This window comes from Colossoma macropomum, unplaced genomic scaffold (assembly GCF_904425465.1).
Source record: "Colossoma macropomum unplaced genomic scaffold, Colossoma_macropomum, whole genome shotgun sequence".
In the NCBI taxonomy this organism is placed as follows: domain Eukaryota; kingdom Metazoa; phylum Chordata; class Actinopteri; order Characiformes; family Serrasalmidae; genus Colossoma; species Colossoma macropomum.
Genome location: NW_023494792.1, coordinates 49,374,991 through 49,394,223, shown reverse-complemented (window position 1 = coordinate 49,394,223; position 19,233 = coordinate 49,374,991). Strand labels below are relative to the sequence as shown.

At 38.7% G+C, this 19,233-nt stretch overlaps 1 protein-coding gene across 1 annotated transcript in view; it reads left to right on the top strand.

The window, feature by feature from the left end:
• Window positions 1–586: 586 nt before the first annotated feature.
• Window positions 587–19,233, top strand: part of ano2b (anoctamin 2b) — a 63,930-nt gene continuing 45,283 nt past the window's right edge. Inside the window, exons 1-11 of the mRNA XM_036577450.1 lie at window positions 587–673; window positions 787–828; window positions 1,158–1,490; window positions 13,889–13,987; window positions 15,188–15,342; window positions 15,511–15,565; window positions 15,878–15,929; window positions 16,526–16,581; window positions 16,709–16,756; window positions 17,513–17,577; window positions 17,679–17,813. Of these exons, the coding sequence (XP_036433343.1) occupies window positions 629–673; window positions 787–828; window positions 1,158–1,490; window positions 13,889–13,987; window positions 15,188–15,342; window positions 15,511–15,565; window positions 15,878–15,929; window positions 16,526–16,581; window positions 16,709–16,756; window positions 17,513–17,577; window positions 17,679–17,813 (1,085 nt within the window). The 5' untranslated portion in view covers window positions 587–628. The remainder of the gene's footprint in view (window positions 674–786; window positions 829–1,157; window positions 1,491–13,888; window positions 13,988–15,187; window positions 15,343–15,510; window positions 15,566–15,877; window positions 15,930–16,525; window positions 16,582–16,708; window positions 16,757–17,512; window positions 17,578–17,678; window positions 17,814–19,233) is intronic.

Sequence of the window (19,233 nt, the reverse complement as noted above, 5' to 3'; positions counted from 1 at the left end):
GCACCACTGTAAAGAAACCTGAGTCTGTAAGTTTCTCCACAGCAAACCATTTCATAACAAAGCACTCTTTGACTTTACATCTCAAAAAATTTCAAAAGTTGGTGGAATTCCCCTTCAATGTTATACAGCTTTCACAGTCATTAAGGAATCTGAGCTTTCTTCATTTTCAGTTTGCTGCTAATTAATTGACATCTGTGAGGCTGTAAAGTAGCATCATAATAGAATCATTTCATACATTTATCAGCAATATTTTTATTTTTTAATATATTAAAAACAGAGAAAGCAAAATTGTGATTCCAAACCTCTGAACGCTCGTGTCAGTGCTAACTCCACAACTGCCCACGTTTGCTAATCGATCTACGAATTAACGACAAAAACACCCATATATTGTGTACTTTTGTCTCTGAACACGGAAAACTGCATACATTCTCCCACCGCATTCCCACCAACCCTAACTGTGGCGGCACAGGTGTCTCCCTGATTCCTGGAATTAGCGAGTGACGAATCACGAGTTTCTATGGAGATCCGTAGGTGCGCGCGGTTCCTAGTCAACCGGCTGGCTGGCACAGCGCGCGATGCAGAAAGCACAGAGCAGGCAGGCGGATGGGTTGCTCGCGCTGCGCGTTACATGAAGGTTTGGACGATGAGGATGGCAGGCAGCGTTGCGCTTGAGGTGACTGGGGTGTGGACATGCTCTGAATAAAGCAGGCAGTTGTGCAACGGTTTCAACTCGTCTGAATCTTTCTCTCTCTCTCTTTCTCTCTCTCTTTTTGGCTTCCCTTAAAGAGCTCCAACATGCTGCACTCTTCCAGGGATGACAAGCTACCTGTGAGTACGCCGCTCATTTTCTGAATTAACTCAGCTGCTGTGTTTGCACTGTGATTTGTTGCGGGTTATAATCACATTATCTGAAGTAGTTGAGACTTTCAACTTGAAACCAGGTGCCTGCCCCCTCGGAATGAAAAGTGCCGCTCTCCTTGTCTTCTGTTCTAAATTTAAGTGTATTGAGAGCAGCCAAATTAAGAAGCAATAGTCTGACCTACATCCATGCCTGTCATGCCCCCCCCCTTTCCTCTCGATGTGAATTTGATATGCAGGCGAAGTGGTGAGCGCTGCGCTTCTCTGTTCATTGTGTTTCCCCGTTGGCGCTTTTACAGGTGGTCAACAACTTCATGGACGCGGGGCACGAGCCGGGCAAAGGGTTGTACTTTGCCGACGGGAAGAGGAAAGTGGACTATGTGCTGGTCTATCAGTACCGGAGGCCGTCCTCGCTCCACGAATCCCCCGGCCAGCACCGGCTCTCTGTCATCTCCAATGGCAGCTTCCCTCGAGTGGGCAGCAAAGAGCCCGAAGGGGTCAAGGAAGAGCATGCGGAGGTGGTGCTGGACATGGGCCCTGCTGACCCGGCCGAGGGCGAGAAGATCATGATCCGGGAGGAGTTCGAGGCCAACCTGAGGGAGGCTGGGTTGGAGATGGAGCGGGACAATGAGGTGAGTGCGGGATAATGGCTGTATCGCATACGGCTCCTGAACCCTCCTGAGGAACAGGACTGTTTCTGTTGACTCTTTCTGTTATGGTGACAAACTGTTCCGCTTAATGGTGCTTCACCGTATGTGCATCTCAACATGAGGATTGAAATGCATTATGTCAGCATCCAAGAAAGCAGTTGTACCTGTCATTTTTTGAGCAAAACAGGTGTCGATGAGGTTGACTTTCAAATAGTAAGATGTTTCAGTAGATCACAATCCCAGAAAACATTAACAACTGTGGGGGTTTTTGCTTAAAAGAGGTGTTCATGGGGTCAACTTTCAAATATTCAGATGTTTTGATGAAATGCAATCTCTGAAATAACTAGTGGCTGTTGGTTTTTGAGCAATAGCCATGTTCATGAGATTAATGTTAGAAAATGTAGATGTTTCAACAGGATGCAACCCCACAAAGCACTAGAAACTGTTATTGTCTGAGCAAACGAGGTGTTCATGAGGTTGACATAAAAATTATGAGGTTTCAGTGGATCACAATCCCAGAAAACATTAGCAACAATCCCAGAAATAACTAGTGGTTGTTTTTTGGGTGTTGATGAGATGGACTTTCAAATATTCAGATATTTTGTTAGATCACAATCCCAGAAAACACTTTTTTAGCCAAAGAGGTGTTCATGAGGTCAACTTTTAAATATTTAGATGTTTCAAGAGAGTGCAATCCCAGAAAGAACAACAGGCTGTTGTTTTTGAGCAAAGGCGGTATTCGTGAGTTTGACTTTCGAATATCAAGATGTTTCAGTAGATTATAATCACAGAGAACATTAGTGCTGTGTTTCTGAGCGAGAAAGTTTTTCACATGGTCAGTTTTTGAATATTAAGATTTTTGACAGGACGCAATCTGAGAAAGCACTAGTAGCAAAAGAGGTGAGGTTGACATAAACATTAAACTGTTTCGGTAGATCAGAATCTCATGAAACATCAGTGACTGTGGTTTTCTGAGATATTCGTGAGGTTGACTTTCAAATGTTTCGGTAGATCATAATCTGAGATAACATTATTGTGATTGTGTTTTTTGGAGCAAAAGATGGTTTCACAAGGTAAATATTGGAATATGAATATGTTTCAGTAGGATGCAGTCCCAGAAAGCATTAGTGGCTGTCATTTCTTGAGCAAAAGAGGTGTTCATGAGGTTAACATAAATATTAAGATGTTTCAGTGGATCACAATCCCAGAAAACATTAGTACCTGTTTTTTGAATAAAAGAGGTCTTCATGGGGTCAGCTTTCAAATATTTATATATTTCAATGGAATGTAATTGAAGAAATAATCAGTGGTTATTGTTGTTTGGGCAAAAGAGATGTTGATAAGATGGACCTTCAAATGTTAAGATGTTTTGGTAGATCACAATCCCAGAAAACACTTTTTTTTAGCAAAGAGGTGTTCATGAGGTCAACTTTCAAATATAGATGTTTCAACAGAGTGCAGAGTTTCAGTAGATCATAATGACAGAGAGCATTAATGAGCGTGTTTTTTTTTTTTTGAGCAAAAACGGTTTTCTCAAAGTCAGTTGTTGCATATTAAATTTTTGATAGGATGCAATCTGGAAAAACACTGACAGCTGTCATTTTTTGGGCAAAAGAGGTGTTCATAGTGTACATTTTTGAATGTTGAGATTTTTCAATAGAATGCCATCCTGGAAAGCACTGACAGCTGTCATTGTCTGAGCAAAAGAGGTGTTCATGAGGTTGACATAAACATTAAGCTGTTTCAGTAGATCACAATCCCAGGAAACATTAGTGGCTGTAAGATTTTGAGGAAAAAAACATGTTCATGAGGTCAGTTTTCAAATATTGCAACAGAATGCAAAACCAGAAAGGACTAGTAGCAAAAGAGATATTCATGAGGTAGACTTTCGAATGTTTCGGTAGATCATAATCTGAGAAAACATTAGCGATTGCGTCTTCTTAAGCAAAAGAGTGTTTCATGAGGTCAATTTTAGAATATTGACATGTTTCAGTAGGATGCGATCCCAGAAAGCATTAGTGGCAGTCGTTTTTTGAAGGAAAGAGGTGTTGTTGAGGTTGACTTTCGAATACTAAGATGTTTCCATAAAATGTTTCATGCCAGGAGCTGGAAATCTTTTCAGATCTTTTCAAAAGGAATAGTTTTCATGATGCTGCAGGGAGAGATTGTTTTTCACTCTCCAGGCGCCAGCCATAGAATTTCACTAAAGAAAGACCTTGATACTTCGCTATGAATGTTTTGCAGTTTCGTCAAGGCTGTTTTGATCATCAGCATCATTCAGAGCTAATACTGAGATGTTTTGTTCTTGTCTGCTCTTCTGGATCGACTGCTTCGTGAAACACAATGTGTTAAGTGATGTGCGTGTGAGTGCGTGTGTTTGCACATGTGTGTGTACGTGCAGCACAGTGGAATCTCTGCGCGTGGGTGTTGGGTTTGGGCTACTCCTCTTGGCTGTCTCTCCAGATTGCGCCGGGACTTTTGCCAGGCTCTCCTAAGAAACCCTCTATTTGGCAGCAAAACAGTTTCAGAGGGCAAGAGAGCAGCTTGGTTTTATGGTGCAACCCCCTTGTTTTTATAGATTACATCCATTATTAAGTAGATGAGTTCTGTGTTGTTATTAGTGATGCTACTTACTGTTGTCACTCATTTGTTTGTCTGTTCGGGGGCATTCCTTGAGATGGTATAATAAGAGATCATAAACAGCTGAATATTATTGTCTTTTTAACCCCAAGACCTGTCAGCAGTTTATTACATGCCTCTATAGCTTAGGAATAACTCTTTTGCTTTGTAGTCCATTTATTTACTGAATGATAAGATGTAATAAGGCTGGGATTGTAAGGGTTTGCACCTGATCTTAAGATGTTTTACTCAGAATTTAACATCATCCTCTGTACCTGATGAGTCTGTTATGACAGATGTGATACATACCTGTGCCACTATTATGCTTAAAGGACCAATTAGATACTTCAGGGTGTTTTTTTCAAGAATTTAAATTAAAAATACACTAACTTAACAAACAATGTCATCCTCTGTTTGTGTTTAGACAGCGTAAATAATAGTAGTTTGAGAATAGAGAATGAGCAGGTCATGAGCCCCAAAAATCTATAACTAGTCATATGCCAAAGTTTAGGCACAATAGAATACCTATATAAATACAAAATAGTGCTTAAAATAAAAAAATAGGACATAACTGTAATCCAGTACTTTACAATTTGAGTACCTTTGATAAATAAGGTATTCATAAATAATGATCATTGTTAGGGTAACATTCCAATGTTGTAAGCAAAAAGAAACAGGAGAAAATTTTAATACTCTTCACCCTGACCTGACTCAAGAAAACCATTAAAAAGAAGAAAAAATAGAAAACACAGAGGGTAAGCATTAGGCGTGAGAAAAATAATTAATTCTAAGATGCATCATGATTCTCTCTTGAAATATTTGTCATAATCATATTATTACGCTATATATATTAATAGTGGTATAGTGCCAAACATTTCTGGTGAAAAACAAACACCATGGCTTGTATTGTATACAATGTAAAAAAAAAAGATCAAATAAAAATGTAGTTCATTGGTTTGAACATATTGGATAGTGAAAATAAGCTAACACTGTTGAAGACGCTCAGATATAGGCTAAAGATTAAATAATTTTAATTCAGTTCCTTCATGCAAGGAGAGATGATGCCCCTCTGTTTGTCTCAAACATGCACAGCATAAAAATGTCTCATCAGACATATGGGCTGCCATGACATACATTCCAAACCTAGTGGTGCATGGTGGGCCCCATTTTTCACAACGCTACTTGTGAAGAACAAACATGGCACAAAGTCATAATGTGGGTGATAGAACTGAAAAAATCAAGATGCATGCAGAATAACAGTATAATTGCATGTTGGCACCCTTAATTGAAATTAAATCAAATCATGATTCCCATCCCTCGTAAGCTTGGCTACCTTGGATGGTGTTAATTAAAGCTGATCTTTTACATTGTAAAGCTAACTGAACTAAATTAAAATGTCAGTAATTTTACAGGAATAGATTATAAAAGTAGTAGAATTAAGGACATATTTACATATTTCATAATTTACTGGTAATTTCACTCACAGTTCCATTGCTTTTTACATGTTTTAAGGAATAGGTGATATGCAGGAACCAGTAATTAAAACATTATGAAATGCCATTAAAATGTCTCTAAAATGTGAATCCAGTACATTCCTGCCTGGGTTTGCCCTACAGATGGGTTCTCTGAGTGCAAGCTGTGGGCTTTTGCAGGACACAGCTGGCTATAATTTAAAAAAATGGTTTTTTTTGGCTGTTGGAAATAAAAGAGTCTGATGTAGTATGTAAACGTAGTTTGTTTCAAAACAAACTGTTCACTTTCCAGACCATACAGTCAGTATATTCCCATTTGGAATTCACTATTTTTGTGATGTCACATAAAAACTGCATGTTCACATATATCCACCTATTCAGCCTACAGCAGTTTAGCCCCTTCCATTCATGTTGAAGTAGCAAGAACTGTTATAGCATTTACACTCTGCTTTTTGAATGAGTCTCAATACAGGTAGCCAACCAAAACAGAGATCACTTATAAATATATATATATATATATATATATATATATATATATATATATATATAGTAGTCTTAAACGCACAGTATCAAAAAAGGCCTGTTTAATTCTAATCAATGAAGAGAGGTTGGAAAAAGGTAATGTAAAAGAGGTCATTCAAAAATGAATTATGACTGTTTTTTGTTCCATAATCCTAGACAGATGCCATATCTGCACTACAGTGGAAAAAATACAACATGGGCCCTTTAAAGTTTCTCAGTTGTTTATCATAGTAATGTTCACTTTGTACATGTACTTTGTACAATTAAGAATGCTCAAGAGAGCACGCTTACAGCTGCAACACATCTGCAGGTTTGCAGGCCTATTTTGTGTGTGTGTGTGTGTATGTGTGGAGGGGGGGCGGACCCCTTATATTTGTCTTTATGTGTTAGATGTTTAGTGTTCGTGTAGTGTTAGGCCTCTTAGATATGAGATATGCACATCTGGAAGAGTGATGACCACCTTGAGGACAACATAGCATCCATTCATCAGCTTCATTTTAGGATATCCATTTTCTGTGCAGTAAATTCATTACTGATCACTTTAAAATCACACACACATCTTCTAAGCCGCTTATCCTTCTGGGTTGCGGGGGGAGCTGGAGCCTATCCCAGCAGTCATTGGGTGGAAGGCAGTATCATTTTTGAAACAATGAGTGTAAAAGTATCTTCTAGTCTAGTCTTGTATTAATACTAGGGCTGCAAAAAGAAATATTTTGACAGTTGGTAATGCATGTGAAATTAAATGAATGTGATGCAGGTGTACCATTAAAATGTTTGGGAGTGTTTTGACATACTGAGGTACTGTTCACCAAGGTGCTTTCTTTAAGCCTGTTGGTAAAGCAATAGCAATAGCTAAAAATAAGAGATATATAATAAATATGTAAATAAATGTTACAGCTCCTCAGACTGCAGCATCGTTTAACTGGTTTAACATTTTAACATGCTGGTTCACTGGATAAGCTTTGTGTGAAAAGGTTCTCAGGTTTTTATATGCGAAAACTATAGCTGAATCTCAAATGGCTCCCTGCTCCGAACATAATGCACTAGGTAGGTCTTAAATAATGTCTCTTGCATCCAGAAAGTACATAATAGCTCTAATAAAGCACCGTTTGGGATTCAGCCACATGTGAATAATTCCCTACTGGACAAATTTGTGCATAATTAGGGTCAGAAGCCAAAATTTCATAACATAGTGGACTACAAACAAGTCGGGAGCCACTCAAGATTCAGCCTGTGTTTACAAAATGAGTTAACCTTTTCAACTCCTTGATACCACCAGTGGTTCCAAAACACACTTTGTCATATTCTTCATAACTTTCATATTTCATAAGCTACATTTAGAAGGTGGGTGTCATATGAGAGCTGTAACTGTCTTCTTTCCAGTCAAATAAATGGGTAATGTAATTTTAAATCTTTATAATAAAAGAAGCTGAACTCAATTTTTTTTGTCTACTGAAAGTCGACCCATTTTTCAACAATACTGGGCTATAAACTATAAACAGATGGTGTCTCTTCAGTGATATACTCTGTAAAAATTATTTTTATAAAATAATGCAAAGAGCATCTATGATTTTTGGCTTTCAGCAGTAAATTGTAAGCACATAGCAATATGTGCATGATCATAAAACATTTTCTGTTGATTTGAGGGGAACTTGTACAAAAAATAAATAAATAAATAAATAAATAAAATTAAAATTTACATTCATTTCATGCAGTTACTGAATAATTTGCCTTACGATTTGGTCACGTAAATTCAGATGGAAAAACCAAAATATACCCTGGTGAATAAGAGTTAGCCAGTTGTACGTAGTTAGCTACCTAGCTGCTAGATAACTGATACATGTAAGGCTGTGACAGGACGAGGACAAGCTGCTCAGTAGTGTTTGAAGCCGTCTGCTGAATATTCTAGTTAGCTAGTGGTCTATTATGATGTTCTATGGTGGTTTTTGTAAGGGGAACATTATTAGCTCACCTACAGTGTGAACTGCACGTCCTACAGCTGTAACTTAACGTTAGTTCTGTTTGTCAGAATACCAACATGGAAGAAAAGCTACCGTTATCTACGACGCTGAAATTGGCTTCCAATTTTGCGATTTTTCCGTTGCACCTGAAACAGTGCAACAGTTACATGCTGGCTTCTTTTCAGAGAGCTTCAGCTTCGTCCGTTTACTGACCGCACTGTTGCTTCAGAATCGACACCAGCATGTTTTCTTCCCCTGCTTTGGAAGGTAACGTTCCGTGGAAAACGAAGTCAGACTAGCATATTTTCTATGGGACTACTTCATCCTTCATTTTAAGAAACTGCTCCCAGACCTCACTGTTTTTTTAACTTTCGGCTGTATTTGTTCTTTTCTTTCGCGGTTTGCTCACATAGATACAACACAGTGAGTGAACTGCTGCCCTCTGTAGCCTCTTCAGGTTAAGTTAGCTAACGCTAGCTAGTTAGCTAGGTAAACTCATTAGGGTGGACATTTAAAAATGTTAGCTAACGAAAATCTGCAACGGAAATGTTTATCGACGTTATTTACTGTAGACTTCATCGATAAAGGCGAATAATTATTTCAGCCCTGATTAACATTTGCAGTATCAGCCTTTGTGGAGCCCAGAGTGGTTTGCCAAAGGGATCCACACTATAATGGACTTGTAATGAGAATAGTCCCTGTCATATCAAAAACATTTTAAAATAACAGCTGCCACATATAACCTACTGTGTGAACATTTCATAATGAATGGACCAGTAGAGATTCAAACCTTTTATGCATTGCTGGAAGTAGTTTTGTTAGGACAGCAACAGAATAGATTGTGTTAAGATAAGACCATGTATGAAATTTCTGTCCCCCCTGTTTCTTCATATATATGTTTTTTTTTTTCTTTTTTGCTGTGAGACCTGTAAAAACTTCTCAGGATGCTCCCTGTCCTAGGTATCATATTTTAAATGGCAATGAGTACACAGCAGTTTAACCCCTCAAATGGCCAGGACACACCAGAGGACCCGAACTTTTATTAAACATCAATAACACAGACAGTTTGCATTGTAGTACATGTAATGTATGAATAATAAACTTTAAGATATAATAAGCCTCTGATTTAAGGTGTAAATATGAGAACAGTTTTATTTTAGGGGAACATGATAATTAATATAACTCTGAAATTGCCTTTACCCCTAGAAACCAAAAGCACCAGCTGACTGTCCTTAAGCATGTTCACATGGCTGGTCCCACCACTTTAAATGGCATCAGCACAGAAGTCTCTGCTGCTCTAAATGTAATTCATAGAAATAATTAGCATCAGTGTTAATGTGAAACAGCATTATAGAGAATAAATGCTCATGGAAGCTTTTGGATCTTAGATCCAGAGCACACCACAGAAAACATTAAACTGGCTTTAAATTGGTTTAACTGCCTTAAAATGTTCTAACACTTATCTATCTGGCTTGGTTGCCATCTCTCAAAAACATGACATTCTTTTGTGGTATCCAAGAATTTGAAAGTGGGTGGACTCATGGGTGGATTTTTGTCTTTCTGCCACCACCGAACCATCTTGCATTGGTTTAGCAGTACTCATTCGTAATTAAGCTGTGGTTCTGAACTCTTAAAACTCCAGTGTTCTCGTGTTTCTGAGGGCTGTGCTCTGTGACTGCTGCTAAACGCTTGAAGTTGCAGCCTATAAATTATTCACCTGTTAGGTTAATGACTACGGCAATCTGGACAGCTAAATTGTCCTTTCACCCAGGTGTCACAAGGAAGGTGATTCGGCATGATCATCATCACTGGTGGTTTATTATTGTTTTTATCCTTATCATTTCTTTTGTTTTATAGTCACAGACATTATATTCATCAGCAGTGCCTTTATGATCACCATTACTAGCGCTTTATTATTGTTTTTTATTAGGGATGCACCAACATAGGAATTATGTGCTTATACTGATATCTGATATTTTTCATGTACATAGCCTGATACATAAACATTTGATGAGTTTCAATACAAAGTGCTGAATATTATAACAATTTTGGATATAACAAGTTTTTGAAACAAGTACAAGAAACAAGAGTAACAGCTAATTTGTTTATAACGTAGAAATTTGAACTAGTTATACCTCAATCAACATTATTAAAAAAATACAGCATTTATTTCTATAGGATTACAAACGAGGTTACATTAATAAAATGCAGACATGCTTGAGTAATAGCCCAGTGTCACTAAATGTTGTGCTAATCTGGAGTGCAATAATTACATCATCAAATATTGGTCAAGTCTAAACAGCTGTCCCATGCCAATAAATCTTTAAAGCAATTATCTGTCAATACTGGTGTGATTCTGATGTTGTGCATCCAGTTTTTATTCATGTCATTTTTTTCTCTTTCATAATGATGGTCATCATCATGAACATCATCATTTTTTATCGTCATTGGAGGCACATGTTGGTTCTATTTTTGTTAAAATTTTTATCACTTCCCCTTACTTCAATACCTATAAATGATTGAATGAATGAATAAATAAATAAATAAAAAGTGAAAAAAAAACACTGAACATATAAAATATAAACAGAATGTCAGGGTGCCAACTCAATATCTTTTTTCTCCAAAAATTCAAAAGCATGGGTCACGTTGGGGTGCTGGAGCCTATCCCAGCTGTCTTTGGGCAGAAGGCAGGATACATATGTTCCATATTTTTATATTTAAAGAAGTTTACATTTAATAGCACGCATATTCTTTTCGATGTTAACCTTCTTCTGCAGCCCCCCCTAGTGGCCATTCCACTGGTGGAATGAAAATTGACTCCCATATATTTAATAAATATAAACAAATTAAAAGATCCTTATATAAAAATTAGATTAACTAGGACACTTTAGGCACTCTGTGTGTGAAATGTTGTGTGTCTGTGTTGAGCTGCTAGTGAGCAATGAGGCTGTAAGGGCAGGACTGAGAACCCCTTCTGTAAAAACAATTTACACCTCACCACCTCTCCTCTGTGCTGAAAGAAAATGGACGGCACAGCTGCAGCTTTCTTCATATCAAACAAACCTGAACGGCTGCCATAATAAAAAATAGCATTTAAGCACAATAAAAAGACACTTTTATAAATGTTGCTTGCTGAGTTATGAAGATGAAAATTGCTTATGGTTTTGTAAATCATATACATATTGAAATATGTTCCATCAATGTTACTGAAGAAAAAATGCTGCATAGTTCAACTGAGGGGCCTCCAAAACAAGAAATAGCATGGCAACTACAAAAAAGGTTAAACAAGAAGGTAACTCTTTCAGCTGTGTACTTACAGAAGATGGGCACACATTTTTCCAGTGAATGCTAATCAGAGGTGTACCGGTTTGCTTTCATGTTTCCTAAGTGATAATGTCTTTGGTTATAGGTCTAAAATATAGTTTTAGACAGCCAGACATTTCTCTGCAGCGAATCTTAGAAATAACTCTGGGTACTTGCTTGTAAAAGTTCTGATTCACTGCACAGACCCAAAAGCATTGAAATAAAGTATCATGTCTTCTCTTTCATTGTCATGGTCCTCATCATGAACCACATCATTTTCATTGCCATCAGAAGCTCATGTTGGTCCATTCTTGTTCATATTCTTCATCACTGCCCTTTACTTCTAGCATGAGATCTCTGCTTAATTATTCCAAATGTCAAAGGCAGGATTCACCCTTGCATGCGGGGGACACTTCCGCTTTTGTGTGTTTGGAAGCCCCTGAAATGTCAGCCGCAGCCGGTTTCCGTAGCGAAGGCTCCCCCTCAGCCTGCTCTAAAATCGACCTAATTGCCTTACCCTGCTGAGATGAAGTACTAATTGGAATATCTTATCCTAATTAACCTTCTCAGATCCACATGTTATTTTTATCTCACTTTTGTGTGGTGTATGTGTGTGTGTGTGGAGGGGACAGAAGAAAGAACCGGGAGTGCTAGAACACAGGCCAGAGCAAGGTTCGCTTCAGGTTTCCATGATCTCCCTCCATCTCTCTTTCTCTCTGTCACTTATTGTCAGCGTCACATCCTCCTCTCTTCTTAGCACACGCTTATGCCTTGATCATGATGGCATAGCCAAGTACGGCCAGACAGATTAAGTTACTATCATCGCTGTGTGGAGACGAGGCAGCTTTAGAGTTCTGTTACATGACCAGCACACGCACACGCATGCACACTGTAATGTTGAGCTCCATGTTGAAGTTTATGTAATCGTCTCTGTAGGTGTATGGCAGATAGAGTGACCGTTTACCTCCATTAGCAACTGTTATCTACATGCAAAATATTTTTTAACATGTAATTAATCCCCCGGAGAGTACAGAGAATTGAAGTGCTGCCCAGCGTCGCAGAGACGCACCCAACAGCTGGGACCTGGGTTTCTGTCCCAGTTGTGCCGCATGCTGTCTGCGATTGGGGAGCACAGGATCGCATAGCATCTCAGTGGTGCACAGTGAATTAGGGATCTCTTTCACCTCTGTCGTTATGCGTAACAGCCTGGTGTCTGTGCACTTGTGTGGCAGACTTGTGCAGTTTTTGAGTGTGTTTTTCTGTGGAGGCTTTGCATTCCAGGAATTGTGCGCTTGTTCTTGTCCTCTCAACTGGGGTACTGAAATAAGAACGAGGCTGAGTTGTGAAATGGCTATAACTAATTAACGGGAGAGATAAACTATTGCTCAACAAGAAAAAAAAAGAAAATGATCTGCCAAAGGAATGAGATAATTTCAATTAATAAAATGACTTAAAACAGGTTGAATAGTCTTATAATGTTCTTTTATATCATACTGTGCAAAAGTGCAAAAATAGACCATGCTTCATTTATTTAATGTCCAGTCAAACAGCAATTAAGTACGACTTATTAATTTTTCAGGGTCGTGAAAGGAGCAGAGAACATATATTTAACAGAAAATTACACAGAAGCCTCAATAAATAAATATAATATCACATTTTTCAGTATTTAGTGTATTCACGCTTTGCTGTTATTACAACTTCCAATCTTTTTAGGAGAATTGCAAGTAATTCCAAACACATTCAGTGATGTTTAGGTCTGGACTTTGAGGTGGTCAGTCTGTTGCTCTGAGAATACCAGCAGCTTCTTTGCAAATTTTCCTGTTTTCTGATTGTTTCCTTTTATCAGTAACAGTTTCTTGACAGTTGCTTATCCTTTTAGACCCATAGTGTTGAATTGCCTTCTCACAGTGGAAAGATGGACAGAACTGTGGATTTTTTCAGATCTGAAGCAAAAGTGGACCTTGATTTTCTCCTCTCTCTCTCCCCTTTTTACTCTTTTTATCATTTTTTGACATCTAGTTTTGGAAACCCGTTTTATCAACTTATGTTGTGTTTGACTTTTTTTCCTTTCTTTTGCAAGTGGATTACCTTATTTATATAATCCGCTCAGAAATATCTTTTGAAAAATGACGAACTTGTACTATTAAACATTTTGGCCTGTTCACAAAGCATTAAAGATCTTCTCTGAGACATGATTCCAGTGCACAATTGCATTTTATATTATGTCACATAGGCTAGACAGTAACTCCAGTTATGAGGACCCACTGCGCTGCACTGTTTCAGCTATACTGCACTGTATACCCCACTGTCTACAGCTATATATAGCTAACACTTGATCCAACTCATCAGGTAATTATCAAGCCCTTCATGGATTAGGTGTTTTTGGGGTAGGAAATGTTATAGAGCAAAGCAGGGGGTCCTGTGGACTGGAATCCATGGGGTTCACAATCACCCTTCTCTGATTAATGCTCTTTCTTATTCTCCCTCTCTCTCACTCCCCCAGCACAAAGTCCATGGGCAAGGCTTTATCCGGGTGCATGCACCCTGGCAGGTCCTGAGCAGGGAAGCAGAATTCCTCAAGATCAAGGTGCCCACCAAAAAGGTGTGTCTTGCTTTAGTTCATATACACTCTGGAGGTGTCAACTTTCTCTTATTCTTAATGTGGATGTTCAGAACCTGTGGGGTCTCTGTACTGAGTAAACTGCCCACAACATTTGGACATTTAGGGTCTTTGGGTAAAAAGAAGCTAGGTCACTCAAGTGTCAAATATTTGAGCAGGACTTGTTCTTTTCTCCGTCAAAGAATTCTAAAGCATGGTTGCTCATCATCTAGTCTTGGAGGTCAGTTAGTGAAGTGCACGTTGGTATTACTGGCAATCCCACAAAAAATGCTAAATAAAAAATGAAAAATGTGTATATCAGCTTAATTTGACACTGAATAGATGAGAAAACTCAAATTTCAGTAAAAAATCATTCAAAAGATTTTTTGTTTATAACTGACACATATACACATTAATATTTTATCTTTTAAAGCCTTGAAGTTTTTAATGAACTCTTTTAAGTAATCATCCATCCAGACCTGCTTCACTAGGGTACAAGTATGAGGTGAAATGCAGGGCAAACACCCTTAGTCATCCATCAGCATGGGGATGATCAAAGAATCCACAAAATAAACAAGACAGAAAGTTGATAAAGGTGTATAAAAATAGCTTTACACCTGAAAATACCCATGTCTACTATACGGACAATGATTAAAAAAATTAAAAAAAGACTGAGGGGTGAGCTAAAGAGGAATGTCCACAAAAAAATGGACCGTTCAGTAGTTCCATCATTGAATTTGGATACGCTTGAAGTAAATATACATAAATGACTCAGTTCAAAAGTTTGGAATCAGTTATCATATTCTATAATAATGTTTTCTTTTTAATTATAATTTATTAACTTTCTAATGATCTGTTTAAAGTAATTTATTGCCAAGAACTTTGTCACCTCTTCTCAGTTATGCGCTATTTTGGATATTTTTTATAGCTTAATTCCTTTAAGAATGGTCAAGAACTCTGTTCATCATTCTGGTCACTACAGTTTCTTAATTTTGTACAGCTTCCTACAAATGATCCGAAACTTTATATTAGCATTATTTTAGAACAGTATTATATTAGTATTATATTAAAGTTATTTTATCTGCAACACTTTTTCTATGTTATTGTTCGTATGTGGTTTATTGTTTTTTTCTTTCTCAGCTTGATGTCAATAGTTTTGTTTTGCCTCATGTTTTGATGTTCTACTGCATGTGTCTCTCCCAGAGCTATGAGATGAAGGAAGACAAGGGTCTGTCTGCCACTATGAGCGCAGTATGGAGGAAGCTGAACCAGCCCTTCCAGCCCAACATTCCCCACCTGCAGCAGCAGAGCCGCACTAAGTTCCTCTCGCACAGCTTCTCCCGGGACAAGCTCCATCTGTGAGGAACCTCTGGGGAACCTTAAGGGTTCGCGCATGGGGGAGGATGATTTAACGAGATTTCTCTTAGTGCCGAAGGCGCTCATACCACTCAAAAACATAAACCCTCACTCATGACTTTGGCAAAACCTGCCTTTACTCAGCCTCGCTGCTTTTTTGTCTTTTTCAGGTACAACATTGAATCCAAGGACACCTTCTTTGACAATGCCACGAGGAGCCGAATCGTAAGTCCTTCTCCTTCCTCAGTGCGGAAGAGGTCATCTCGTTTAATTGGGACAGCACGGTTAGAATTGGCTGGCCTGGTTGTTGTGTGAGTCTGCTGGAATAATGTGGTTATTTACCAGCAGCCTGAGATGACGCTGCCCTCTGTAGGCATATTACTAGGAGACAGTTCCTCTGGGGGCTTTCTAGGAACACTTTGTTTTGTTTGTCACTCCCTTTCTCTCTCTCTCTCTCTCTCTCTCTCTCTCTCTCTCTCTCTCTCTCTCTGTCTCTCTCCCCCACCCTCTCTTTCTCGTTCTCTCCTCTCCTCCCAGGTGTACGAAATCCTCAGACGCACCGCCTGCACACGGACCTGCCAAACCATGGGTTAGTATTGCAATAATCTGTAACCAAGGCGATGAAAAAGTGGTAGAGAGATCCTGAGGAAAGCCAGGATGAGAGGCCCACTGGTTCCGATGCTGGCGAATCTGGGTGCTGGAGAGAGGCCTCTGCCATATGCTCTCCTGGACCGATCTGCTCAGCAGACGGACACTGCCGGCAGCTACGGGGAGATTGAGGCTAGCTAACAGAAGGGGTTGGGTTCACGCTCTCTTTATCTAGACTTCTCTCTCTACTCACTCACTTGCTGTCTTCCTCTCTGTCTCCTCTACTGTCTAAACTGGGTCATGCAATCCCACGATTGGGCTCAGAATTGAAGCGGAGTCCATGGGGGGTGGAGGAGTGGAGTGGTGGTCCCTCCAGCTTGTTGCTGGGGAGCCACTTTATTAATCGAGGGCTAATCACCGGAGTGTGTGTGTTGTTCCTTTGAGGACTGATTAATTACTTTGATGAAAGCCTGTGTTCTACATGTCAGCCGCTTTCCATTTTGAAAACCCTGTGTGCTAGCTTCACACAAAGCAAAGCAGCGGGGTCGTGCCAATCAGCCAGTGGTACTTTATGGTGATTTCTCTCTTTGCTTGCAGGAATCACCACATTAATAGCTAAAGGAGTGTATGACTCTGCCTTTCCTCTGCATGATGTGAGTTGAGTTTGTGCAGTTCTTCATCTGAACCTTCATTTTTGACCCAAATGTTGATCATTACATTAACTGTTTCAAAATCCAGCATTTAGTACGTTGAAAATTGTTAATGTATGATTTGCTGCAGGGAGACTTCAAGGACAATGAACATTCAGAAGGGACGAATGACAGACAGGTGACTAGCCATTTTTTTGTACATTTATTTATCTTCTCTGTGCAGCCCCTTAAGTGGTCATTCCACTGGTGGAATGGAAATCAACTCAAGCATTATTATCAGGTTAAGTAGGGCTTTCTGTGTGAAGGTTGTGACTCTGTGGATTGGATTGGAACCTCCTGTTGTAAAAACAGTTCAAAACTACTGTCTTGATATCATAAAAATCATGTACAACTGCCAATAAAAAACAACATTAACTACAAAATAATACTTTTAAAAGTGCTGACTTGCTTGCTCACCTACAAAGACAAAAATCCAGTTCACTTCCGGTTCTGCAAATCATACACATTTCCTATAAAATATATTCCATCAATGTTATTATTATTAAAGAAAAAAATGCATAGTTCTACTGAGGGACCTGTTGTATTTATTGTATTTATGGCTACTGTAAAAAGGGGTTTAAAAAAAAGGTTCCACAAAGGGTCCTTTTGAGCGATGCCATGGAACAGCCACCTTTGGTTGTTTAAGGACCTTTCAGTGGATTGTTCTTTCAGGATTCATTCTTCTAAATGAGATGTGTGAATGTGAAGATCTTTTTAAAGTTTAATGAACTGCCTCATAAGGTTCTGTTCAATTAAAGGTGATCACTTAATGTCCAAGTCGTAACTAATTAATTACATTTAAAACTGTACTTATGTATTTGTGTAGCATGTAAGGCATAATGGGCACTTTTTGTACACATATGCCATACAACCTGAATTTTTCTCACTGTTTCAGCTTTTACATGATGAGTGGGCAAGATATGGAGCCTTTTTCAAATATCAGCCACTTGACCTTATTAGGTACATGCCATTTTTAATAACACACTGTTTTTCATAAGATGTGATGAACGTTTACCAATACTTCATGCGTGATTTCTAAAGACTTTGACTTTTGCCCTCAGGAATTACTTTGGGGAGAAGATAGGCCTCTACTTCGCCTGGCTTGGCGTCTACACTCAACTGCTAGCCCTGGCCTCTTTGGTGGGCATCATTGTGTTCCTATACGGCTGCTTTACCATTGACTCCAATATACCCAGGTATGAGGCAGTGCACACTCACTAGGTGATAGGCTTCAGGCCTGCTGTGTTTGGGCATGGGCATCATTTTGTTTATAAAATAAACAAATATTCAATTAATATTTTAAGTAAAAACAAATTATGCAACCCAAAATGCTGCTACGACAAAGTAATGGCCCTTACATATGATGTCATTGAGCTTATCATGAAGTTTTTCAACATAGTCATTCTTGGTAGCTCATTGAAAAAAAGAGCCACCACCGTTAGATTGTGTTTGTCGTTGTGGAACTTGTTAATGATTGTAAACTTTAGCATTGCAGGCTCATACAAACATCATGTTCAGTGATTGATAACACCTAGCAAATGCTCGTGGCAGGTCTTTACAAACATTCAAAATGCAATGTTAGATAAAACTAATACATAACGGACTACTAAAGACTTTTTAGAAATCACAGTGTAGCAGGCAAGCAGAAACATGACATTTCTGTGCAAGCCAGAAGGTCAGTTCATGTAGTGGTCAAGGTAGAGCTTCAGTATGATGGTGTTTTGTTGCCTGTATCTGAAACCATTTATTTGAAGAACCTCTGTTAAGAATTGTAGGTTGTACGATATTTTATGGCAGTGGTTTCCAGTCTTGGTCTTGGCGTAACCCTGCCCCACATATTTTGGTGTTTTTCATGCTCTAATAATAGATTTGATTAATCAGCTAATTTACAAGCCCTTCCTGAGATGAAAAGTGGTTGTGCTAGAGCAAGGAGAATGGAAAATGTGCAGGGCAGGGGTTACTCTAGAACCAGAGTTTGGAACCACTGTTCTATGAGATTGTGAATTTCCAAGATTGTGCTCAGGCATGGTAAAATGCACAAGAAGGGGTGGTAGTGTGTCATTTAAAACTTTGCTGCCATGGCTCTTGTCATTCTGGACTTTAAAACTTGCCTGGGGCTTACACTGTAAGCAGAATATAATCCCTGAGGGATAACGTGATATTTTGAAAATGTCACTACCATTGAGAATGCAAGATCAGTCTATTAAATGCAGAGATTTAATTTTAGAGACTTTGAAAAGAATGTTGATAGCAAAGCTAGGTACTTACTACAAGTAACAAAGGGCTGCCATGAGGAGAAGTTTGAAAATGGTTTATTGAACACATTGACATGGTAAAATCACTATAGCTGTATTAATATTTCTTGTATTCTACTATTAGCTGTTTTTCTTTTCACTTCCATGTTAACTGACAGTGTGTTGGGAACAGTAGGCCATGGTTTGTTTCATTTCAGTTTGAAAGGACTTTTACTGGCATGAAGTGACACACCATAATGTAAAGCTTTATTTCGTACACACCTCCTGATCTCTCCATCTCCCAATTAACTAACATTCTTTCTCTTTATATTTTATAATAGCACATGAATGTTATGTAATAACATAAAAGCTCTAAATGTTA